The sequence below is a fragment of the Chelon labrosus genome, assembly GCF_963514085.1.
Source record: "Chelon labrosus genome assembly, chromosome: 8".
NCBI lineage: Eukaryota > Metazoa > Chordata > Actinopteri > Mugiliformes > Mugilidae > Chelon > Chelon labrosus.
This window is the reverse complement of record NC_140358.1, coordinates 6,464,767-6,491,103: the sequence shown is the minus strand read 5'-3', so window position 1 is coordinate 6,491,103 and position 26,337 is coordinate 6,464,767. Positions and strand designations below refer to the sequence as shown.

General features: G+C 40.6%; 1 protein-coding gene across 2 annotated transcripts; it reads right to left on the bottom strand.

Annotated features, from left to right (window-relative positions):
* On the bottom strand, window positions 1-26,337 carry rab28 (RAB28, member RAS oncogene family). 2 transcript variants are annotated; one of them, XM_084550147.1, is made up of 7 exons: window positions 25,955-26,337; window positions 20,691-20,787; window positions 17,749-17,837; window positions 15,810-15,939; window positions 5,000-5,103; window positions 4,826-4,903; window positions 1-1,618 (listed from the first exon to the last, which is right to left on the bottom strand). In XM_084550147.1, the coding sequence occupies exons 1-7, from the start codon at window positions 26,027-26,029 to the stop codon at window positions 1,526-1,528; spliced, it is 666 nt and encodes a 221-aa protein (XP_084406273.1). In that variant the 5' UTR covers window positions 26,030-26,337; the 3' UTR covers window positions 1-1,525. The 2 variants fall into 2 exon arrangements, with proteins under 2 accessions (XP_084406273.1, XP_084406274.1); XM_084550148.1 differs by lacking the exon at window positions 1-1,618 and adding an exon at window positions 1,668-2,587.

The following is a 26,337-nucleotide window of genomic DNA, read 5'->3' as shown; positions in this document are numbered from 1 at the left end:
TGAGCAAAAGATATCACAAACATATTCTGTATTTGTAGATGACGTTCACAAATCGATTCTTGTTTTCCATGAAGCATTTTTTTATTTAGAAACACAAATCTGCGTTGCTGTATAATCTCTTAACTAAACATTTACCTTCAACTGTACATTCTCACATTTTTTTAAAGAGTACATTTTGTTTACATGATCAGAATTTACAGGATGCGTTGTGATGATTTGCAATCAGTGAAAGATTCAAATAGAGCAGAGGTTTATTGTACAAAAACATATGTTACACACATGGCGGCGGCTATTTTGCTGGGTGGACACCACAATAAATCCCACCATGTCAACATGTACTATCACGTAGAAGCTATTTTGATAAAACTAGTTGTAATGTTTCAGTCTTTTCTAAAAACACATGAGTTGAAGAAGCATTTTATGCATCACAGGCATTCTTCAATGCAAACTCCTGTTCTATAACGGACAGTTGGATAAGGCTATGTAGAGAAATCTAATAAAATGTTGGTTATTTCAGCTCAGCTTGAGTCCAGCTTCATCAACACTTCGTCAAGACAGCAATGGAATTTTTCCTCTAACTTGATGAACCTGGAAATGTTACATAATGTGAAAATATAAATCTAAATCACCTGAAGAACAGAGATGGTATTTGAAAGATGTTAATTATTGTTGGGTATAACCTGAAGAATAAATTATATAAAATGTATTTTATTTTAAGACTGAAAACTAAAATATTTCTAAGTAAAATAACAGTACAACGACCATACCACAGCCCCTAATTGGCAAATAGAAAGCAGAGATTCATTTAACTCCACTACAGCTTTTTAACACCTAGTTCCCTTCGACTGTTGAGCACCACAGACATAAAAGGACATCTCAGACAATGGTATGAATGAGCGTTTGGTTTCACGTCCATGTCCATGTCTATGTCCCATAAACTCTCACCATGAAGCCACTTTGTCGTAAGTACAGACACATATTAAACAGGTGTTAATATTGCTGTCTTTAGAAACATACTGACTCTTTGAAATAAATGTCCCTAATAGGAATGGCAGAGGAAAATATGCTTCTATATAAAAATAGTTACTGATTACAGTAGCTGTCTTCCTTTTTTTTTTTTAAATACCAGCTTCATACTAATGCATAAATCCATTGCTTTATAATTCTTTTTTAAAATATATGTATATTTAAGATGAGTTTCAGAAAGAAAATGATAGCTGCGTGTAAACTTGAAAATAAAAAATTGAGGTCCCGTTTCCTTCTTGGTGATCCACCAAAAGAAATCATTCCTGCTCAATATCCAAACTACAGGCCAAGGCCTCAAAACCGCACAGTCTGGTCTTTATCTCAACCATACAACTGACACACAGGAACACAGAGAACACACTCCGAACACTTTTCATCCAGTCACCCACTGTAAAAGGAATACTGACTGAAGACAATTTTACATCGTTATGTATGAGTGTGCATTGGTGTGTGCATGTGCGCGTGTGAGTGTGTGTGTGCGTGTGTGTGTTGGAGGTGATCACTGCACCACACACATGGAGCTGCGAGGGGGGTTGACTGTCCTGGCCACGGTGTCCTGACTGTAGTTCACAATGTCCGCCTTCACCACGCGCTGAAAGACGGAAAAACAGACGAACACACACGGCAATTAATCTTCCGCAACAATCCCTTCACTTAAAAAGAAACTTCAGTAACCTCCACCCAGGAAACAGATTATATAAAGCCTCATAATGACCTACAAACTGCTCCAGAGAGTTTATTACAGTGAAATAAGGCCTAACACACCACAACCTTAAGAGTGTTCATTCCTGCAGATTTAGATGAGAAGATTGGTACCTTAGTGTAAGTATGACTTCTCGGGCAGCATCTGGTTAGCTTACCAGAAAGACTTGAAACTGAGAGCAACAGCTACCCATGGTCATTTAGACAGTAATAAAATCCATCTACATAACTCTACAATGAACATGATTGTATCTATTTCATTTAATTTGCGTAAAATGAACTGTTTCTTGGCTTGGTGCTCTGACTTATCATCACCATGAGGTTACCAGGCAACCAGAAGAAGTCACCAGTATTAGTATTAATGCTAATAGGTTGCTAACTGCAGATCATAGGTCAGAGAGTAGTATCATTCTTCTCATGTAACTCACAGAAATAATCCATTTGAGTAAACTGTTGAACCGTTTCTTTATTATTTTTAGCTTAAAATCCATGTTATTATTTAAGTCACAGGTCAAATTGTTTGTGCACTGTTTTCCCCCATTCTGTCAGGAGGAAGATGGAGGTCAAACTGGAGTCAACTCTATGGTAACACTATGACAAAGAAGGTATTCTACATTTTCTAGAGGTTCTATCTGAACTATTTGAACCATTATCGGATTTGTGACTTGTTGCTACAACTAGAAAATTAAAGTTTCTGCATTCTAACAGGTTTATGACAGATCTACTTGAATAAATCTGAGTAACTATAGAGACATACTTCCAACTATTGAACCGAACATATTTTGCTTTGCTGGTTGTTCTCTTGTCTAATTGGGCCTTCATCCTGTGGGTAGTCCACGAGTTCAGCCTTCACAATCCTCTGAGTGGGTTCAGTGCATCAGAACAGAGAATGAATGGAGGACAAAAAGACAAAAAAAAAAAGACAAAGACAGAGGCATGAGAGAGCATGCTGATAATGAGAAGAAAGGAGACCAAAATAAAGTAAAAGAAAGACAGTGGATGACAACGAACAAACGAATGACAATGAATCATGCAGAGGTATAAATACAGACACAGCTAGCACACAGTTAAACCAGCAGCTTGTGTTAATTGGTTAGTCAGCACATTATTTTTTGATAACCATTTAGTTGATCAAATGTCAATAAATTATAAAACAAAGTCTTTTTTTGAGACATCATGTGACGTCTTTAAGTGGATGGAAGTTTATTCAGCCAAAACTTTTCAGCTGCTGGGGACCAGCATTCATGTTATCCACTGATAAATTATTATTGTTATAAAAGTGCAAAAAACATCTCTGTTAGTGTTCTAATTTTGTGTCTCTAAAGTTAATCAAACTGCATTTGTTCCTCCAGGTCCTTAAACCACTTTATCATGTTTTTATGACAATGTACACATCTGCTTTACAAATTGAAAAGCATTTGTTGCAGACAGATACAAATTTTAGGATTACTTAACTCAAATTCAAATGATCCAACATTTGATGATGTTGGTGCGAAAGGAAGCTGGGCTCTGCATAACAACCGCTGAGCAGCCCACATGGCTAAATACCAGGCCCTTGGCTGGTTGGCTGTCTGATTAACGAGCTGCCGAAGCCTGGTGTCGGAGTCAGTGAGTGATCCGTGGCCTCGCTATCTGATCCAGCAGACAGAGGACCATGACGGAGAGGGCTGCCAGGCAGATATAATACTGTCGGGGGTTGTGACCCTCATGTTCAGCTCTCTAAACCTGACAGCTGATAATGAAGCTTTGCTCGCCCCATGGCTAAACCCAAAGCCATGACCTGCTCAGACCCTCATCTCTGTACATGACAGTCATTCCTTTTACATCTCCAACTTTACAAACGTTGTCCTTTTTGACGTTTGTTTTCTCGTTTTATTTTTATAAAAATGGGACACTGACCAAATAAAATACATTTCCATAGACTAATCTGTCCACAGTTTTTTTTATCTGCAGCTATTTCAATGATAGCAAAGATTCCTAAGCTTTTTCATTTTTAGGACTTTTGCAGGGGGCATAATGCTTCCCGTAGCTTCCATTTTCTGTTCAGTACAGTGATGAAAATATCCTCTGTATTAGCCAAAAATGTACTCTTTTTTTTATTTAAGGCCAGATATTTCTGGGCCGCACTGGTTTACTTGGGCCTTTTCAGATTTCCAGAAACCTCTTCTTTTTGCCATATTATTACCGACAAGACAAATTAGTTTTACACATTTCATAAGTGTTCAATAATTATCATTATTTCTTCCCACTTGACACTTCAGAAAAAAGGTAAAAAATAAACAATGCTGTTCCTAAATCTTCCGTGCTCTGCTTTACATGTTTCTGTCATAAGCACTTCCTCATGAAGTTCAAACTAGATCCGGCCACTCACCACACTTGATTAGCTGGATTAAACCACTTTGCTTTACTGACAGACCTATCTGGGGAGGGATGGAAGAAGAAAGTAGATGGACAGCTCATTTAATCTGTGGTCATTTTCAGTTAGTCAGCAACAGTAGTGTTGGTGATGGGAGAAGAGCTTGAGAATTTGGCCCTTGCTTCCCCTACATGCTCTCTCTTCTCTGGGGGTCCTGACCTCTCTGCAGCCCCCAAGCTCATCAACCACTACCCAGCCAGTGTGGCTCCAGCCGGTCATATCAGACCGAGGATTAATGCTTCTGTGGGAGGTGACCTTGTAAATCCTACAGCTGCCATCATTGGGCACCTTGGCCTGGCTGGCAAGAGCGAGGTCCTGTTTTGTCCCTTAACGGTGGGAGATAAAGCAAATAAATCAGACAGCCAGTCCTAACCTCCTCACCCCTACAACTGCTTACCTTTAACCCCTGACTTCACGCATTAATGTGGTCAACCTGGGTCTATTTACAGATGGGCAGTGTCACTGGCAAGTATACCATCACAGGACACAGACGTAACAAACTCATGTTTACGTAACAAGAAGTCCTTTACAGTGTGTGGCGACCTACATTGACCTAACACACTCCCTGTGACCTCCCTTAAGTTCAGACATAGCACTGCACATGATGCTGGCTAAAAAGGCTGCTGCATAGATATTTTGATGGTGACTTGAGAGAACCTTGATACCATGTATATGGCTCACCTGGGACTGCTCTATTTCTGCTTTGTTTAGCTTTACACCGAGAATCTCAGCAGCCACTCTCTGGAAACAAAGGTACACCTGGAGAAAGAGGTAACAAGAATTATAAACAAAGATAAGAATGATCAAATTTACTCCACGTTTATATCGTTACTTATTAAATCAGATAGTACTAACCGAATCCCCTGTCTTGGCTGATACAAACTGGCTGATGAGGCCGTTCTCTTGACAGAAGCGCTGGTGTTTATCAGCCTTCACTGTCCTCATGTGCTCCATGTCGACTGTGGATGAAACACAGCGTGACGTGAGAAAACGTACAAAAGATGGATAGATAGATTTATATTGTAGTTATACAGCACACTTTCAGGGTTAACTGTTACATATCAGAACATAAACACAAAAGATAACTGTTTACACTCAAGTTAAGATGGAAGGTGTCTGCCTAGTGTACAAGGAGGGAGCACATAAAGGCTTGTGAAAACAAAGCGTAATTCAATTGTTATGTTGCTTTCAAACCCAGCTGCACAGGGTTTGTTACAACAGATTTTTTTAATTTATGGAGGGAGACATTTCAGAGGGTTTGAGAGTAGATATGATAAATTTAGTAGCCCAGAGCGTCCATTACCAGCTGGCATTGAAGCTGGATGCGACACATTTCTCAGTGAAAGCCTAGTAGAAAGGTACCCTGAAGCCATGAACCTCTATTTGACCTGAAACAGACAAACCAGCCCAGCTGTGGAGAAATGCTTAAGAAACAATACATGAATGACCAAAGACTTGAGGCTACACTCACTATGAGAGTGTAGATGGAGAAAACAGTTTGACTTATGAGAGTGTCGGGTCTTTAAGGTGGGCGCCAGGGCCCAAGATCTGGGATTGTCACCCACACTCTGATTTACTGTGAGCACACAATGACAGCACCTTCCCAGCTATTGTCGTGATGCCTCTGTACATTCGACTCCTGTGCAGTGATACCGAGAGCTTCGCTTCTCTCCTTCCTCATTATGGGGTCATGCTGGGGTTGATATGGAAGGTCACCTGGGGGTCTTGTTGCTGAAAGCAATAGCTTCGTCCTTTATTTCTGGCTTTGTGCAGGAAGGTGGCCACGCCCGGTATCTGGTGCATACGTGTCTATGTTAGCTGGAGGAGGTCAGGCTACTGTACGGTATTGCATTTCTCTCGTCCCCCCGAGTTTTAGTCTTTGTGTGAGGTTTCATTGAAGTTGTCATGGATTTACCCCGTTCTCATGCCCCTTAGTGTGTGTGTGGGAGAGAGAGCGAGAAGGAGGGGAAGGAGGGAGGTGGGGATAAAACCAGAAGCAGAGAAAGAGACAGATACATAGCGAGAAAGAAATGTAAACATTGTCCTAATCCTGTATTATTAATATCTCAGTCATATGATGTATGACCCAAAAATGTTAAAGGCCAAAACAAATACATTTAGAAAGAATCAGTTTAGACTAACACGAATATTACCATCATCATAAGTGACATATAAACACAAACCTTTCTGGGCAAGGGCAGACACTTTTACAACTACTCAATGTCCAGAGCAGACTGTCATGTCTCTGCCCGTACATAAACATAGCTGTCTCATAGGCGTCAGCAGGTTATTAATTCCAGTCATTAACAGCGGAGGTACCCAGCATGCTACTAGAAGTAAACACTGCTAATCCTTTGGATCCTGCACACTTGGGAAAGGTTATCAATCATGTGTCACAGTCAGATTAACCAACATTAACATAGTGGCTGAGGAGCTGGGGAAGGCACGGTACTGTTAAGTAAAAAAGGTGTACAAGGGAGTGAGGTTTCTAAATCGGGCATAAGGGTTGGTGCCCAAAGTGGAGGGGAAGTATGGAACTAGGCCGCAGGAGCAATAAAACTGGAAAACTGAAATTTCTAAAGTGAATGTAGGAGTGGTTCAGAACGTTCAGGGACGAGTACCTAACGTGCAATCCCTAAAGGCACTAGAAGCACTGTAGGTGCCTGAAATTGTTGGTTAATGTGTATGAAATAAATGCAGAACTGAAAAATTAAAGCAATTATAGTGGAATTATAGACATACGAGGTTTCAGCAAACAGCAGCAGATGCTTCTGACTAGCTGCTCTCCATGTGCAGCCCCTGTGCATAAAGGCACAAACATTAAGTTTGATTCAGTTGTTGCAGAATTATAGATGTTCAAAATTTCAAAGTTCAAATGTTTGCTCATTAAATGATTTAATTCCACGACAACTGTGCAAACTTTAACATTATGTAAACTCAAATACATAGCTCCTTTAGTCACATAATAGTACTGTAGGTGGGCCCACTTTCTCACGCAAATAATTTTTCATCATGTGGGATCCGTCTGTGGAAACTGAATACAAGACTAATCCCAAAGTTTTAGTGTTTTGCTCCATTTTTCTCCCTAATGTACCCATTTCTACTTATCAGGTCAAAACAATCTTCCTCCAATGATCTGGTTTCCCTCTGTTTCTGTCAAACTGTACATCAGCTTAACAACCCCTAGGAAGTGACTGCAAACACGAAATAAACTGTTTAGGCCTCTGAGCGCATAGAGATAGTGGAGTGGATCATCACTCGTCAAGAGCGATGGCCCTCCCTCGCTCTGGTCACCATCAGTGTTTATTTAAAAAGTCTGCCTGTCATTGCGGTGAGTTACAAGACAACAGTTAGAGATTAATATCTGGCGGATAAATTGGGCTTTTACCGTAAATAATTGGATTGTTATTGCGGTGACCTATTAAATGGGAACGCAACCAAATGAGAAGAAAATATGGATGTTCCTCTCCGCAAGTTAGTGTCTATGGGGATTTCAGTTCAACTTCTTCATGGAAAGAATCCTCTCACTGGCAGACCTGATCATCCTGAAACCAGACAGACTTGGAGAGGTTTTTGATGTCACTTAAAAACTCCAACTTAGTGGATGGATCTGTGGAGAGTATGCTTTTAAACCAGTGCCCTTACTACTTCTGGGGGCAAAGGCCAGTGACACTGATTGTTGTGTTACCAGCTGACAGCAACACCAAGACTACCTGGTTCATGCCTTGGTCATTGTTCATAATACAGGTAGCAACTTGAGACACAAGAACAGAGTTAAAATTAAGAGACGTTATATATGACTGGACAGTTTACGCTCTGTTAACAGTTTAAAACAACATTAACAGCTTTGTTTAGGAAAACAATTATAGTTGAGGAAGAAATTCCTCAAGATTTACTACTTGGACAAACTACATTCAGAAACCATAACCAGTTCCAAAATATGAATCAGTTGTCTGAATCAGATGATTTTATGACTTTTCTATTCTCTTGTTTTCACAAAGGATTGTTTTATGTGGCATACTATGAAGTAACAGACCCATTTCACAACCTCTGCTAAACACCACTTCGACTATTAGCGACCATGAGCGCCATGAACGTTTATGTTTTTCTTTTTCTTTTTTTTTTTATATTTTAAAGGGGGGATGAATCAAATGATACTGGCAACATTCCTTCCAAACACTGATTTATTATTTTCATTGACACAATAACTGGCTAAATGTGGACATTGTGACAGTTCAAAGATGGATTCTCTAGGAGTTCACTGACACATATTGCAGAGGCAAAACAAAAAACTAATAGGTCTACGCAGACTAACCAGCCTGAAATCCTACTCCGCACTGAGTAATCCTCAGAGGGCTTTTTAAAACCATGCTGTGATAACAGAGACACCTACTTACTGTTCTACTCAGTCGGCTGCTGGGGACCAATTGGAGTAGTTTATCCAACTAGTAACAGCCAGAGAATAAGCTTGACGTTGCACAGTTAATTGCCGGCAGCCTCGTTTAAAACTAAAGAGCAGTTGGCGCGTTGGGGAACGTGAGGGCTGAGACTGGAATGTGTGAACAGTGTGTGTCTGTGTGTGGTAGCAATGCTCGGGTGTGTGTGCGTTGTCAGAGACTTGGGGCTCTGAGGGGTCATATCCCATTAAGCGAAAGTTACAGGGTTGAGCCTAATCAACCCCAGGGGAGAACCTATCACTTCCAACATTACCTCACACTGTGCCTTTAAGACCCTGTTAAGAGGTTTTGCCTCAGTTTGCCCTCATTGACGACCATGAATCAAATCAGACTCGATATTGAGGGCAAGGATTATCAAACCAAGTCCAGCTCCTAATGAAATGACGTATGGCAAATTGTTCTCCATTCACCGCTAAGTTTAAAAACATCCCAAAACGATTCTGCAGCTCCGACATTTAATAGGGTTTTGCAAGCCTCAACCGTTGCTTTAAATGGCAAATGAACAGTGTTCTCATTTCTGAATGAGGAACCCTTCTTATACATCTTGAGCAGTCTCTGAGTACTACCCACATAACTTTCCTTTGATCATTATCTCAAATCAGAACAAATATACAGTTACTTCTATCTATCCCTAATACTTTTCAAAGAAATTTTATTTAAAAATAGAATAGGCAGTTTAGACAACTGTTTTATGGATTGTTTTATCTCTTCTGTGCCATTTTGTTTGCAACTTGTAGTTTCTGCTTTGATCAGGTTTCCTTTGCAAAGAGCTCAACAGGCCTTTTCAACATGTCACACGTGTTTCCCTCCTGATAATATTTGCAAAACCCCATTGCCTTTTAATGCCCAATACCATCACGAATTCTTGATATACAATGCATCACATTTGCGCTTCTTACAAATGCACATTATATTAATGTTCACTAGCGCCACTAGTGGCCAACAATTCTACATGGTAACTTTAAGGTCGTAGTCGAGTAAAAAGAAACAAACTAAATGCATAACAAAAATAACATTAAGTAGATGGACAGTTTAACTCTTAAACATCTCAGTTAATATTGAACTACTGGAGTCTGGAAAAGCAGCATAATACTTTTTTCCTCAAAGTCTAATAATGAACAGGTAATGTTAATTGCGAGTGGCATTTTATTTTCCCATAAACCTTCTGGTACAAGATACAGGGAAACTTTTACCAGTCTAAAAAAGTCAATAAAAGTATAATAAATCATTCTGTGGGTTGTCTGATTAATTTAGACATTGATTTAACTTTCACAGCACAAGTGGCTAATAAAACAAAATGACTGGTGGAATTTATGTGAAGCGTTTAAATTATTGGGTCCAACTGGCTTACACGACTCAAAGAGAGCTCATAAAATCTGAGGGTTTTGAAATATGAAGGGCAAGTTAATTCTGGACCTGTGTTATAAATATGTAACACAATGTAAAGGCAAAAAAATATAAAAAGTACTGGCTTGTACCCATTTTCTTTTTTTTTTTTTTTTCAGAAATACAGTATAATGTAGAATTGTTGCAAAATAAGTTTTCTTTGCCCTTTAGACACTATGTAATCCTTAAGAAGTCAAGTAATGGCACTAATACACATTTCATTAGACCATAACAGTATAGATATTATTTATAGTTTGCACTGATTATTTTCTAAAGACCTGGACATCTAAATTTATTGCAAAAGTACCTGAAACTAAAAATGATTGTAAACATATTTTGGGCCTCAACGGCCTCTTACAGTACAGGAATACATAATTTGAGAATTAGTTGCATAATATTGCAGCAATCTAGAATAATTAGAAATAATTATCAGTCTATTAAAGGTTGAAGGCAAGGTAATAATATTATCACGACTTTTCTGAGTACAGACAGATGAAGCGCTGTTAGTAGCCGGGTGTTGTCGAGGTGAGCGGGGCCCGTGCAGGAGTCCTCGGGGGAATCCTGACAGAGACAGAGCGCTCTTTGTGCAGCAGCGCCCCTGCCCCGGTGGCCTGAAACGGGCCAGGACCGTCAGGGGACTCGCTTTCCACTAGGTCAGAAGTGTTCTGTCGACAGCTCATTGATCACAGCTCATCTTGTCATTTGATCGTTCTTCGCGAAACGATGTGCAGACGCACGCGCACATGAAAACACACACGTTCACATACACACATGCATTCACACTTTAAAACATAATCAGATACTCCACAGCGGCTAGTAAAACAATGTGGTCTTCCCCCCGGTCGGGGAATGTAAAACACAGAGTGTCCAGCAGTAGCTCTGCAGGCAGGCAGAGAGACGGAGAACCGGGCTGTCAATGCTACAGTAAAACATGGGGCCGAGTACCTTGCAGGTCGGGTTAACGGGCTCACAGGACTCATGAAAAGTGAACAAAAGGCCCAGTTCTAAGCCGACCGCACAAGACGCTGCCCGGGGTTTCACTGGCCATGTCCTCCAAGCTCTCCTGTCGCTGTTAAACTAAGTGGACTTTTATGGGAGAGCAGTAATACATGCCTCTGTGAGCAGCACCGTAACTAGGAGCTATAATAATTATACAGAGCACAGGGGAGCCTTCATAATTGTATGTGTCGCATCACTATAAGTCTATTCATAATTATAAAGTATTCCTTATGGGCAATGATGCGTTAGACTGGCCATACATATTCAACTTCAGGCTACGGCAGCGATCCGTAACGTGGAAAGTGAGTTCTGCTCATGACTGCCTGAACAAACATCGTCCAAGTTAAAATCTGAAGCATGTGATGTAATATTTCACACCACAAAAAAGTAGATTTAGCAAAAAAGGAGGGAAACTATGTTGATATTTCACAAACATTTATAATATATGCCAGTGGATCCACATCAATTGGTTATTTACCCAGTCCTGTGTCAGCAAGGCCCCTTCCAGGAATTCCTCCATATCAATGTTGTGGAGCAGCAAAGAAATAAAGTATAGCCTGAGTGTGATGAGGCTTCCAGGCTGCACTCTGGTCAGGTGGCTAAGCTGTGCTGTGCAACTCAAATGGCCCATGACTTACCACACAAGAAGGTATTCGAAGACTGATCATCTATGGCATGTGCAACAATATTTGCTTTATGGATGACTAAAATGAATGAGGACCTTCCATGTTTCAACAGGCATGAGAGTCAAGAGAGATGAATGCAGGGACTAGAGCTGGGTCAAAAGTTGTTACAATTAAATCTCTGCGTGTACTTCATTTAACAAGAAGCACCAGATTGGCACTTGTTGCATTGCTTTGTGTGGGAAAGGCCACCAGTATAGACCAAACCAAACCCTACATCACAGCATCTGCAGCTGTGATTTTACAATGACTTATCAGCCGCAATGCAGTACAGCTGTAATTCATTCACCTCTCTGTTTCTCTATTTCCCCTTCTTTTCCACACTTAAAGATAGACAGCAGGCTATAGTCAGTGTGGTTAGTGAGACAATTTGATACAGACATTTAGTCTGACCCTTTACCTTAAAAAAAAAGAAACAGGAAACGCTGGATTTGCTGTAAACTGTAAACATTCCTGATCTCTATCCGACCATACACCATGCCTTACTGGGTCTATATACTGTATATATAATGTTTTACAGCGTTGAACTTGTGGTCGTGCTACCCACACTGCAAAACAGACACTGCTGACGTGTTCATCCCTCCTATCTGGGGAGGGGTGAGGGTGCCGGGGTAAGAGTACTGGGCTTTTGTCCCACCACATGTCTATTGTGGCTAAACCTTTCCCTTGGGGGCAATTAGGACCTTTTAGTTTGTTGTAAGAGGACCTAAGTACGAGTGGGTTGAGCCAGGAAAAACATTTTTGAGCTAAACCAAAAACAGAAGCGCATTGAGCTCCTCTGCACTCCTGGGCTTCTGAGCATCTCTCTATTAAGAAATGTGCAGGCCTACACTGAACAGACAGGAACTATGGCAGCTTTACGGGTGTAGGGAGGTGACAGGGGTGAGAGAGCTGGAAAGGGGGAGGCTTTAGCTTCGGCCAAGGCCTAGCCAAGATGGCAAACAACTCAAGACCGACAATGTTGGTGGCAAGGACATGCTTCATGAGAATCAAGAGTTAGGGGAGATCCATGTTTCGCTTTAACTTTCACATGGCTCGATGGAAAACTGGGGAGAGAGAAGTGCGTCGGGTAACGGTATGCGGTGAGATCTGCCGTAGCGTGTAGAAAGCAAACACACGCATGTTGTTTAACACAACAGAGCCACAGAGCCAATGAAAAGACATTACTGTAAGTAAAGGCGGAGGTGTTAGTCTACGCATGCGAGAGATAAGCTTTAAGAGTAGGTTTAAGTGTGTGATTGAAAGACTCAGTGTTTGCACAGGGATGAAAATGAATGCACAAGTATGTTTGAGAGATGGTTCAAGATAGGGGCTTGGAAAGGAAAGAAAGGGGAATAAGAGAAAAAGAAAGAGAGAGAGAGAGAAAGAGCAGAAGAGAAAGGCAGGTAAGACATAATTGAGTGTATAAATTGTCTCCATGCAGGGACTCTATCTCCCTGCAGAAGAGAACGTTTCCCATGGCAGGCCTGAGTGGATCAACAGTGAACAGTGTTAGAACCTCTGAGGAAAACCCATGAGTGATGAGGAGGGGTTAAGAGAACTGAACCCATTTAAGTCACCCAAATAAGGGCTGTACAAGCCCATGATGGATGCTCTGGAGTTCCTGAGGGAAAGAGCACTAGCAAAGGGAAGGGTGATGGGTGGGGAGCGGGCAGGGGTCCTGTGATACCCACTTAATAAAAACAAATTTGTTTGATAAATGACACAGGCTTAATGTCTACAAAGAAATATGTGCGCTGATTCTAAACCATTTAAAACATTTATATTGTCCTATTTAAATAATACGTGTCCGTAACAAAAAGATTCAAAATATGGATTAGGGTTTCTAATACTGTACTATAATTTCTATGTTGGAGACTACAGACACTTTCTGATTTAAAAGGCAAAAAGTCACTAATAGGCCAAATGCAGCTGAAGCAAAGAGCAACAGAATTTATCATTTGGAGCCCTTTCAAAACACACAGCACTTATTACTCTACTAAAAACGAAACACTCTGCGGTGGAGAGGATGACTGTGCAACAAGCCAACGTTTCTCTTGAGAGGTTCCTGTGTACCATACAGTATTACATGAGGCTGCACTGTAATAAACAGTTATAGTATGTTTAGACAGACCAAGAGTTAAGCATTCTTCCATTACCCATGTGTTCCCAGAAACTAAGTGCATGTTTCTATGTGAAGGTCTGCGTGTGTGTGCAACTGCATAAATAATTGTGTGCACTTATGTATGCCCTCAATAAAACATTTCATTGGCTTCCACTGAATTGTTACAAGTGGTGCCATTATTTAACACAGGGCTCTGGGCAGCACACAGAGGGCACGGGGGTGCAGCATATTGATGCTTAACAAGCACACTTAACCTCAGCCGGCCATGCTAGGCCAAAGAAAGGAAAGGCTGTTCCCCAGCAGTGACATGGCGCAGGAGGGCAGTCAGGCCACAGTAAGGAAAGGAGGGGACAGCATCATTAATGAACCTGCCTGGAACAGGGGCTCAATTACTGTACACTGGGTAAAGAAGACAGTGTTCAAAATAAACTAGAAGGATGGCACGGGATAATTCTGAAAATGCATGTTCTGTTTACGCGATTCAACTGGATTGTAGCTTTCAATTTATGTTACAAACGGGACGTCAAAATACCGTAACAGGTCAACTAAAGTAAGTACTACTATGTTCATGACATCAGTGACCAGTGTTCACCTTAAGTTTATGTAAAAACACTAAAAATGTCTGAGTATTGAAACACCACAATCTCCCCTAAGACAAGCCCTCACAGAGACATAAATCTGTCGTGTTTTTATAAGCTCCTTGTTATGTCTATACTTCTATTTCAGTTGTCACAAACACGTTGCCTCACTCATACCAACAGCATGGGAACCATTTAAAAGAAATATAAACTCCCACAAGAATGCAGTGTATTCATGTGCTCAGCACTATTGTTAATGTGTGCCAAGTACTTAAGATGGACAAAAAAGCTATAATATTTGAACATGTTTGAAGAACTCAGTGGGGAAATAAAAAAGTAAAAGCTAAAGTAGCTGTAGACATTTCCAGCTAGATATCTAGACTGATTCACTTCAGGCACCCTGAAAAACAGAGAGTCCACGGCAGGGTTCAGGGATTCATAAAGTCTCACAGGGTAATTGAATGGCCCTAGTGGGGCAATCTGTGTGGGATTTTGTTTTTCTTTTTTCAGCTTGTAGGAACAGAAAAAAAACACACATGAACCATTCTCAGCAATAGAGCCATTAGGGGGAGAGTGACTGAGCGAGTGGGGGGAGCGCAGAGCCTGACAGCGGGATGTACACTACTTAAATATTACAGTACACACACTCAGCCACACACCCAAAACCTAGCCTAAATACAGAGGCGCCCAACGTTAAAGCCGAGGCATTAGAAGATGCAACGGATGCGAAGACAAGAGAATCCGCTCTAGACAGGCGAATTAAACCATGACCTATGGTCCCCATTGAGTAACATTAGCGAGAGCTTCCTGTGTGCAGACACCACTCTGCTGACCGTTCATCATCGCCTGGGAAGGTGGACAGTCACCATTACATACACACACTGACGCCTCACTTTACAATAACACAGCGGCAGCCATGACTCCACATCTGTCAAGGGGATGTTTAAAAAGAGTCATCATTATTGGTCTTTATTTTGGAGATGGGGGGATGGGTGTGGGCTGATAGCAGCAGAGCCGTCTGGTTAACATCGAATTCCTCACCTTAACCAGCTACTCGGGACAGGAGAGCAGGCTCAGACTGAGGGTAAGGTGGGGAGGCAGACGGGTACTGACGGGGAGGGAGAGGGGTGCAGATAAGAGGTAACCTGGGTCCACTGGCCCAGGGATATTAAATCACTGTCAGTCCCTCCCAAGAGTTCACAAACATCAGCATTCCCATCGCTCTAAAACCTTACACACGCTTATCATCTTCCTTATCACGCCAATCAGTTTTCCTGTGCTCTAACAATCACATCTGCTACCATCAAACACACTCCTCCACAAAACCCAGACACGCAAAATGAAAATACATCTAGATGGAATTAGCAGGAAAATAAAGCAATTCCCAAATTTTATAGTTAATGAAAAGCACTGTAATTATTCTTAGGATATGTGTATTTCTATGTATATAATACTCACTTTTGTTGCCCACCAAGGAGACAACTGGCTGAATATCCGATTCCTCGTTGGCCTTTTTGACCATGCTGAACCAATCCTCCAGATTCTCAAAGCTCTGGTAGTTGGTGATATCGTACACAAGGAGAACCCCCTAAATGGAAAAAAGTTGAGACAAACAATGGTAATGTTATCAGCCTCTCATGTGAGCACCTCATATTCACACCCGTCCACTGGGAGATGGTAGACATGAGTACACTGCTTATTTTTGACCTCATATTCATTAATGAATAAGACTGAGCGAGAAAGGTAACAGTAGGTGGCACTGCTCCTCTTCGAAGAGTCAGGGACAGTCTCATATATAAGGGGACACGCTCACTCAAATATAACCCCTGAGGTGGGTTACCATTATAATTCAAGTAAGGCTCTGTGGATTCATGTGGATGGAAATAGCGGGTTTGCACATAAATAATTCTCAGTTTTGTAAGCATTCTCCAAATTCATTGCAGAATAAAGGTCAGGTTTGGTTATCTGCTGTCTGAGCTAATGAATGAAGGCTGTCTGCTTTGAGACATTTTTCTCCTCCCCTGGTAATCCTTAAAACTGTATGCAGTCATGCAACAATACCAGAGCCCCATTTGAGCAAACCCTCAGGTCAGAAGGACCTGTTTACATGAACACCACATAAATTAATCAAAAAGTAAACAGACACCCGAACTGTTGGGATAATTCAAGACAAATAACAATCACATAGCTCAACCATCGCTACTTCAGCTTTAGTAGTTTAAAGGGCAAGAACTGAACGTGAGCCGAAATCAACTTTAACTGCATGATGCAACACGACTGAAGGGGTGTCTGCTGCTTTTTTGTTCGACAGACACGCACTGTCACAACATGCAAGCTCGGTGACGACAGCTCACGCTCCTGACAATTACTGCGAGCCTCTCTGAACAGCCATGATTGATTACAGGACGCGTAGTGCTCAACAATAGGTGTGAAAGTTCTATACACCGCTGACGACAAACTTCCTAAGCCAAGTGTTGTAATGGGAAAGGGCTGCAGACATGGAGGGTATACGAGCACGCAGTTTAGAGCCGGCCTAAAAAAAATAGCTAAAAAAAATGCACAAAATAGAAAATTAAAACCTCCAACTACTATTTGTCAAGTTTTGTTTATGTGCCCAAATATTAGATCTTGTTCTACAGTGTACTAGAATAGTTTTGAAGTAGGCTTCTTCAAACAAGAGGCGTCCTGGAGGTGACAGATGGCACTCATCCACAGCAACACAGCTACATGTGGTCACTTATGTTGCTGGCACAATTTGTACAAATAACAGTGTTTGCACAAAGCTTGTCTGTCATTTTAATCTCCACATTGTTGAATTTTCCGCCGGACAAGTATTAAAAGGAAGCAAAGAGTTTATATTTTATTTGGCAATCATGTAAACTTTTTTTGAGTTTATACACAAAATGGTTGAAGAAAGTAGTTTCTGAATGTTTTTATTTCACACAGTTTAGCTATAGCATACAATACTGTCAACATTTGTTCTGTATAACACATACCATTCAAATCCAACACCTGCATAAAAAGTAAAGATATGATGATGTTAAAGCTCCACTGACCCATTACACCCTGTGAATCCAAATGACAGTTTATTATGATTTGGCCCCAGAAGGAGGGAGTGGCTGACGCTGAATGAAGCTGCCCTGGCAGTGACAACAAGCATGAACAGTCACAAACACTGAAGTATTAGGAAACTGAAAACTAACTCTTCTTGTGACTTATTATTCCCATTGTGACAAACATCTATAACATTTTCCAATTTCCAATTCTTCCATTTTTTTTCTTAGAAAGAGCAAAGCTGCAGTACAAACCAGAGATCTATATATATATATCTATGTTAATTTAGGCAGAATAAAAAGAAGCAACAGATAATTTATTGGGTGCGTGTGTGTGTCCTTACATGAGCTCCGTACACATATTTATCCAGCATTTTCCCTCCTAATGTTTGGCCTCCAATGTCCCACACCTGTAGGGTCACATTCAAGTTGCCTACAGAGGAAAAAAATGGGGAGACATTTAAAATTGACAACAAAACAAATCAAACATACAAATCCTCCCTACAATATGGGGAATAGGTGTTTCAGAGTTTAGACTTCCACTTTCTTTTCTAAAAAAGCTTTGTCTGTTTTTCAGTTAAATTAACACAATCTGCAAAAATGAAGTAAAAAGTATTGATGCTGCATATGTGGGTTTTCCAATCCGGATGCTTTTTGTTCTTTTTTATCGTTAACTTGTTTGTTTTCACAAAGCTCAAAATCCTGTGGAAATAATGGCTCAGCTGTAACTGGAGCCTGTATTTTGGGTGACCGATTCCTCTAATAAAAGTCAACTTTGTTGATATACATAATGGAAACAATAAATCAGCGATTAATCTTTCATGAAAAGCGCTCTTGAACTGGCAGGTTACCTACACCTCGCATCCAAGAATATCCAGCCCAGAGATTGAGGGGGATGAATAGGTACGCTCACCCTCTAATTTAAACATTCTCAATACCCTGGCAGTAAAAAAATGACTTCTTATTAGCCTGGGAAGAGCTGTTTGCATTGTGCCATATCCTGCCAAGTAAGGAAAGTGAGGAGAATTATGTGCTGTTAAGGAAAATAGCAATAATTAAACACAAAATAAGAGGAAAAGAGGACTGCTGTCCTTTTGCTTGGAAAGAGAAAGAATGAGTGAATGAGAGGGAGAGAGAAAAAGACAGGCACAAAAAAACAAATCCAAATAAATATTTTCTTCCTCTGGAAAATGAAAGGGGTAGGTGAAAAAAAAGTTTAAAAAAAAGGAGGAGGGAGGACCAGACAGCGCAGAGTTTATGTTGGTGTGATGAAGGCCCTGCGCTGGACTGGAGCAGAGCGTACGCTGTGGACACGGCTGGACGACTCAACCCCTTCATAAGTCCCCTTTTTAAAGCACAGGAAGGAAACGCTGAGGTTCACAGTCACTAGATCTAGACTATACAGTGTCAATGTAAAGCTACATTGAGGAGTGTAATGAATAACGGCTCTTTGGTGTCATAAAGAGCCATCCCCACCCATCCACCGCGCTCAGACACTAGCTTTATTTGTGTTTCAAAGATTCACGCTGACTCAACAGTGCTGACATTTTTTCTGGTTTGCAAAAACTGGAAACTGCAATTGTAAGACCAACAGATACACCTTAAAACTGATAGCATGGTCAGAAAAAATAGCATGTTGATAATATAACTGTCTTCTTAGAGTGATGCTTAGTTGATGCAGATCAACAGCCTCTGAAAGATGGAGTTTAACAGAATTTATCAAGTAAATTTCACCTCTAGTCAATCCCCTTCAGCGCCTGGACCTCACTGGTTTGGCAGGGACATCTGGAAGAGGTATTGTTATAAAAAGCACACACAGAGGAGGCTGTTGTGTGCCAGTCGGCCTCGCCTCACCTCTCCCTGCGTTGGAAAATGTACATTAAGTTTGACAAGCCGGGCCTTCATGGTGAGAGGGGCCAACGCTGGCTATAGGCTACTCTCCCCCCTGCTGCAAAAGACCCTTACAGCCCCATAGAGACCCGGAGAACCACACAACCTCTCCAGTACAAGGCAGGGTGGGGGTCCTAACAAAGTTCAAGACCACCCAGCTCGCAGAGCCACCCTCCTCTTCATCAGCTCATCAACACCCAATTCCCCAGAAAATGGGCCATTTAACAACTCTGGTGTTGGATCCAGTGTTGTTGCTGCCTCACTGATAAAGACACATGTACACTATATTTAAACAAAGCTCACAGTTTCACACTGAAAAGATCAGTGGCTATTTCAGGAAAGAAACTTACTGGAAAGAGAAGTCACACGATTAACTGCACTCGCTCGAGTTTGTATTAAGGAGTTGAACCCAGTCTGTGCTTATGGTTAGATTTTTTCATCCTCACTCCACCACAACATTTTTGGGGGTTTAGTTCTCCTAAGTCTCATAAGCTGAACCTGACACAAAATCAAAATAGAATCCTAGGGCCAACTCACAAATCAGCATAACTTTTACTTTTAGCACTTAATTTGCCCTTGCTTAATGTTGTTTTATTAGTAATGAAAGAATGGAGCCACTTTGCAGATTTCTGGAACTTTGGCTTTGGCAGAGTTTGAGAAATGCCTTTTAAAATGCTGAAAATCCCCATTTCACATGGTAGGAAGTAAAAATGGAGTGCTTTCGTCTAAATATAGCATTAGTCAATAAACATTTATTTTACGTATCTAGTGGGCGACACAGAGCGCAGCTTTTTTCCGCAGGTTGAAGATAAACAAATAACAACATCAGAGTTTTATGCGGTGCAGGACAAAGAACGGTTGAACTTGGAGATCAGCAATATATGGATATAAAATGTTAATGTATTTACTCTGTGCTATGCCCACAGGATTATGAGCAAGGCTCGCCTGTTTGGACGTAACCTGTCCATTGGCCTTGTGTGCTGTTTGCTCTGGAAAGAAGAACATTCAGAGTGAATAATCCTGAGAAGTGACAGACGCTCTACAATGAGGAGCTACCAGAAAGGACACATTCATCTCCTGAGTTAACCTGAAGGATAAACTCTGGAAAAGGCAGGACAAGAAAAAATGAGAAATACAAATATAAGAGAAAGTGGTGGTGAACAAGAGGCCTCTTGTTAGAGTTTGATTCTATTAATGTTCTTTTTTCAAAACACATATGTAAAATTAAAGCTAATATGACCACTAAATCGGTCTATGTATTATGTTGGCAAATACATATGTTCAGAATTTATTGACTTTAAAAATCTGCAGAGTGCCGATACGCACTTGTGCAACACACGTCTGCATGTGTCTCAGAAAAAGCAAGTACTCCCAAAAGATTAAGAAGATGTCTCACCTGGAAGGCTTATTCTCTTCAGAAAGAAATCTAGGCCGATGGTTTGTTTGTACTGCTTCCCAAAAGCCTCCTGTGCAAACCTGGTGGCGAGTGATGTCTGAAACGGAGACAAAAGGAGAGATGTGGAGAATGAGTGCCTCTGCAGCGATCAGCAGGACTAAAAGTATCACATTTAAAGCAGTTAAGTGTTAATTATGATTCATTCAGTGCATATTATTTGTCTAATATAATAAATACACATTTATGCTAGACATAAAAACTAAGTTAAATACACACCATGCTCCAGCACAAAATGCAGGATGCTGCAAAAGTCCTTCCAGAGAAAATACACAGTATATTAAATAACTTCCTGAAAAAGTGATATTTCGGCAGTGAGCAATAAAAAATGTGATTTCATAGACACTGTCCAAATGCCAAACTAAGAGATCAACAATATTTTTATTTTCTAAAATTTCTACAAAAATACAGAGCTATCATTTATCATATCACAACACTTCTGTGTGATTCTTTTTCACAACACCATGCAGCCACAAGTAAAAATTCAAGTACTGAAGTGCACATTGGTTTCATCATTCGAATCCTTTTTTAAGCTCTTTCAGATACTTTGTGACTGACTCGAATGGCTGCTGATGTAATTGTCTGCCTCCTTTGCCCGTTGCGGGTGTGACAGCGAAAATCAACGCGAATTACAAAAACAGGTGTCGGAGTCTGTGTCATGTCTCCGGACTGAAGACCTAATAATTGCCACAAATTATAAAGCCTCCATCACTGTCACCGTTGTGTTTGAGAAGAGAAAAAAAGCATGTTGGGCTGTCTTGAAATCCATGGGAATTCAAAGCACAGGCTTGACATGCCAAGTTTAATTCATTTTGATGGATGAGGATAGGAAAAAAAATGAAGTGCTGAATGTCTATTAGCTATCTTTAGAGCAGTGTGCTTACATAAACACAACAGAAAAGTGAAGCGATGGGATTCCCTGAGTGTTCGTGTGGCAGCAAATGCATTTTAATGTGGTACTCGACAATCGTTGAGGGTTAGAGGATTTAAAACTAGATACTTTCTTTCAATCCACTAAGCTTTCACTTGAGCCTCTGCTCTTATCTACCTCCATTTACGATCGGAACGTTTCAGTTTCGCCAAATGATGTTTAAAATAAAGCAGGATTTCTGTCAAATTAGAATAAAACAGGGAAACCTAAAAAAAAGAGCTGGTTTTCTTAACTTACTCAGTTTGTCATTCTGGATGTGACATTAATATAAAATCTTTATCTGTAGTCGAGCTTGGGTTTTAAAATGTAATAATTTCATGTGAATTACACATATTTGATCTTTCTAATTCTCAAAAAGTTCAACAATCTACAGACGTTTTTTAATCTCACCCCACAGAGCATATGTCAGCCTCAAGAGTGACTGAAAAATTACTAGAGGTGACTGACGCAACAAGGAGAAAATCAGGCCATTTAAGTAGCCCAAACAATCACTGACAACACAGGAATAACAAGATCGGACAGCAAAAATGTATTCCACATGCTCACGTTGGCCTCGTTGGCCATTTGTCTTGGCATTCCAGTAGCTTGGCTCTCCTCCCTCAACGTAGTCCTTTTTTTTTTTCCAACGTACAATTGGAACTAAACAGGGAATGTAAAAAGTTGGCGTAATCCTGACACTCCAACAGAGAACTGCACAGGGTCACCACTGATACCGATGCCGGGAAATGAGGGAAGTTCAACTGAAACAAGAAACTGGAAGAGAGGGAAAAAATATGGCAAGCTGACTATGACCATGTGATGCAACTCATATGAGCAGAGGCATGGTATCAAAACTGGCTCCTTATTCTGGTTAAAAGATGCTGGACTGTAAAGATTTGCTAAGATATAGGTGCTATTGATGTACAGGGCCTGAACCTAAAGCTCCTATTCACCCTATGGGCCAGAGAACAGCAAATATTGAGGAAAAACCAAGTGCCTTGAAAAATAGACCTGTGTGTGAGCAAGGCCCAGCGCCTTAAGAGCTTGGCTAAATGTGAGATTCCATATTTTAAAAACATCTCGCTCAGGTGGACAAGCCTTCCCACATCTCCCTGTATTTCTGAATGGACAACCAACCACAAGCAAAAATACTACTGAAAAGGCTGTCCAAGAAAAACTGATCCGATTGCAATTTGCTCAGCAAATTGACATTAATAAGGGGGGAAACGGCATTCAAGATGTCAGTCAGTGGTGCCTACTCAAAATGGGGGAGGGGGGAATCCTGTTTTTTGCCCAAAACAGACAAGCAGGTAAGTCATTCAGACAGTGACGAGCTGACACCTGGCAGCAGCGTGAGGAGGGTTATTAATGTAGCGTATCTACTGGGAACTGAGTTGTGTGTGTTCTCTGCACACGCACACCCACCCCCAAAAAGAAAATGTCGACTTTCCAGAATGAGAACATTCATTTTTCTCATTGGGTCTCACCATTACTGCTACATTCATTTTCTTTCTCCCAGAGGAAGCAGAGATTAGTTACAAGAGGGGATGTGTAGCTGAAAAGCACTTGACATCCCTGCCTTACACTCGCATTCACTCGGGTATTCGAGATGCAGTGAAGAAGAAACATGGCTGTATTGTCATGACAACCTCCTTGCTTTGCTGCAAATGATTGTTTGGTGTAACTAGGAAAAATTCCACTGTTGTTGATGTAAGTCAGACCTTCTTATTCCAAGTCTTTAGAATGATTGTAATGAATATGATTCAGTCCAGTAGTTTTGAAAGGAAACCCGGAATAAAAGCAGTGCTAAAGCTTGTGTCGACATAGCCAGGAGAGACAATGCACTGGCAAAAGCTATTTTTGTTCACACCTCAGACATACATACAACAGAAATATCACGTATTATATTCTATCAATTGAGAAAACAGCAACATTTCTCATATGGGCTGTCCAGATGCAATTTTCTTAAATGGGGCCTCCCTCTGGAACCAAATGCATATGGGGTCCTTGGCCAGGAGAAGAGGGGTATACTGAAGGAAAACAACCACCAGCTGCAGGAGCCGGGCTAAGCAAACTGTAGCCTTTCTTTATCAACTGTCACTCTCCGTATAATGCTGTACAGTGCAGTACGTCTGCCCACTGAGCAGTAGCAGAAACCCCAAAGCGTATTACAAATGTGGAAATTCATCATCACAGCCTCACTTACTGTTCAGAAAGTGAAATTAAGTATTTTACTTAAGAAAATTTAAAAAAAAAGGATATTTGATCGGTTGTGTTTGATTTAAAAGTGTAATTTCTGTGTGTCTGTTAAATTTGGGCACTTCAATGCCATAGACATAAAACGTGGGTTTCATATATATTCATTTAAGCAGGCATCTTTGGATGAGTAGTTAGACTCTCCGAATGCAAACACAAACAACCATTTTTTCTACAGTTTCAGTTACACAGGCACGTAGCCTACAAGTCAATCAATAACACATGCAATGTGGATTAAGGACTGGTTTGATTTAATAGGTTTAGAACAATGGATTTGTGTCAGATTTAAATCCATTACGCTATCTTTGAGACAGAATCTAAACTAATGGTTGTACTTCGTCAAAAAAGCTGATGGATTTGTACGATTGACTCAACATTGATAAAAAAGCTCCTTTTGGAAGAACAGAATAAGAGTTACTTGCAGAAAAATTGCATTTACTCCTAATTTAGAAAAGCCCTATTTAGATTGCTCTGCCTATGTTTCAGGGCATGGTGCTGTTTTAGAAACGTTATTCCGCTAATATCTGGTGTTTTGCTTCAATATTTCCTTGTATTATTAATAAAACTGACATGTACATTTCACCACTCACGGCTTTAGGTGGCTTCGTCTTGTAAGAAAAACATAACCACATGTCCTGTGTCAATAATTTTTCTCATCACAGATTTTTTTGTATGATGTTATTTGTGTTGAAAAGAGCTGTGCATTATTTACTAGTGTAGCAGTCATTTGTTGCATGCAAATAAAATCCTTTCTTAGCTAGAGTAAATGTAATGTCAGAACTTAAAGTAGCACAGCACCGCGTTTTCTGTCCACATTTGTCACATTTGCAGGACTCTCACTGTATAATGCTGGCATCGGGTTTCCTACAACTTGCAATACAAAAATTACAAAATGATTATCCTCTGTCCGTGATAGGTCTTTTCTTTTTCTCAAAAGTGTATTTCTCGAGTGATATAACCAAACAACCTGTTGAATAACAGGTCACAAACATACGGAACTGTAAGAACTAGGCAAAAAAAAAAGGATCATCCAAATCTAAACGCAAAGGTTATGCATTTAATAGCCCACTAATAATAATAAATTCATCATTTTGACCTACACAAAGTAGGACTAATTGTCCCACGTTTTTCTCCCGGTCGTAATCATTCATGTTAACATGCTGTCAACCTCTTCCTGTCTCACCGGCTGTCATTAATACCCTTATAAACGTATTAAGTTCAGATGAGCAATAAAAAAATAAAAATAAAAATTAAAAATCATAGTCACTGTCAACAAAGTGAAGCTGCAGGTCTGTGTAACAGGCCATAAAAAGAGATGACCAGCCCGTTCGCTTATCTCGGCTTCCGATTGTTTGTTTGTCCAAATGTCAAACAAAACAAGACATTTGAAAATGTCATCTCAGCTGATCAGCAGACAAAATAATTGGCAAATTATAATGGTGATGAAATCAATCCCATGTTGTATCAACTAAAAAGAACCATTAAAAAATATATGAAAGTGTATATGAAACTCGTAACTTAACAGCAGACAGCACATTACAAACGACAACAAAAACATAGCACTACAAGCAAATTACTTTCTCTTATGTTTGTATTTCAGGGACAAACTAACATTATATGGGTCCAATTTCAGTGTGGATATTTCATTTAAATGTCTGCAGCACATGACAAAGAAAATTACGTTAAAGGATGGCAGAGAAGGTTAAGACAGACTTTAACTGCCTATGTTATAATACGAAGCTACAAATCTGACTTTAATTTTCCTCCATTGTGTTGTGCTGTTGTGTTTGCTAGCAGCGGTGCAACCTAGCGGTGTTTTTAGCTAATAGCCGACTTAGCTACATTAGCGTCGGTCGCCATGGTGACTAGGAAGACAGAGCAATGTCAGCAGGAGCACCGTTAACAGAAGGAAACTGACTGAACCGTCGTGCACCTAATAAAAACACACAGTGCTGCCGTGTAAATGCCCCACTCGAATGTCTTCTTCACTAACGCTGTGTATGCGTTTACATAGTTTAGTGTATGTCTGGAATGGTCTCACCTTCCCACTCGCTCCGTCTCCAATCACTACCATTTTAAGCTGCTTGTCCTGGCTGTCCTCCTCCGAGTCCGACATGACGCTGGAATATACACCAACGTTACCAGCGTGTGAAATCGAAACACTATAAATTAGTCACGGGTTGCTGAATGAAGCTATCTGGCTAATCACAGATGGATTAAACGAGCGTTGAGTGGACAAGAAGACGCCATTTTGACTCCACTAGCTAACACTGGCTGGCTGCTGCTGCCGCTACTCCGCTCGGCATGATCCATTCACACGCAGCCGTCACACATATTTTCAGTTAAACCGCAGGTAGCGGAGACCAAAACACAAAACGGAGGCCACGTTTTTGGAGGGCTGTCAAGTGGTAAATATGTTCAGTG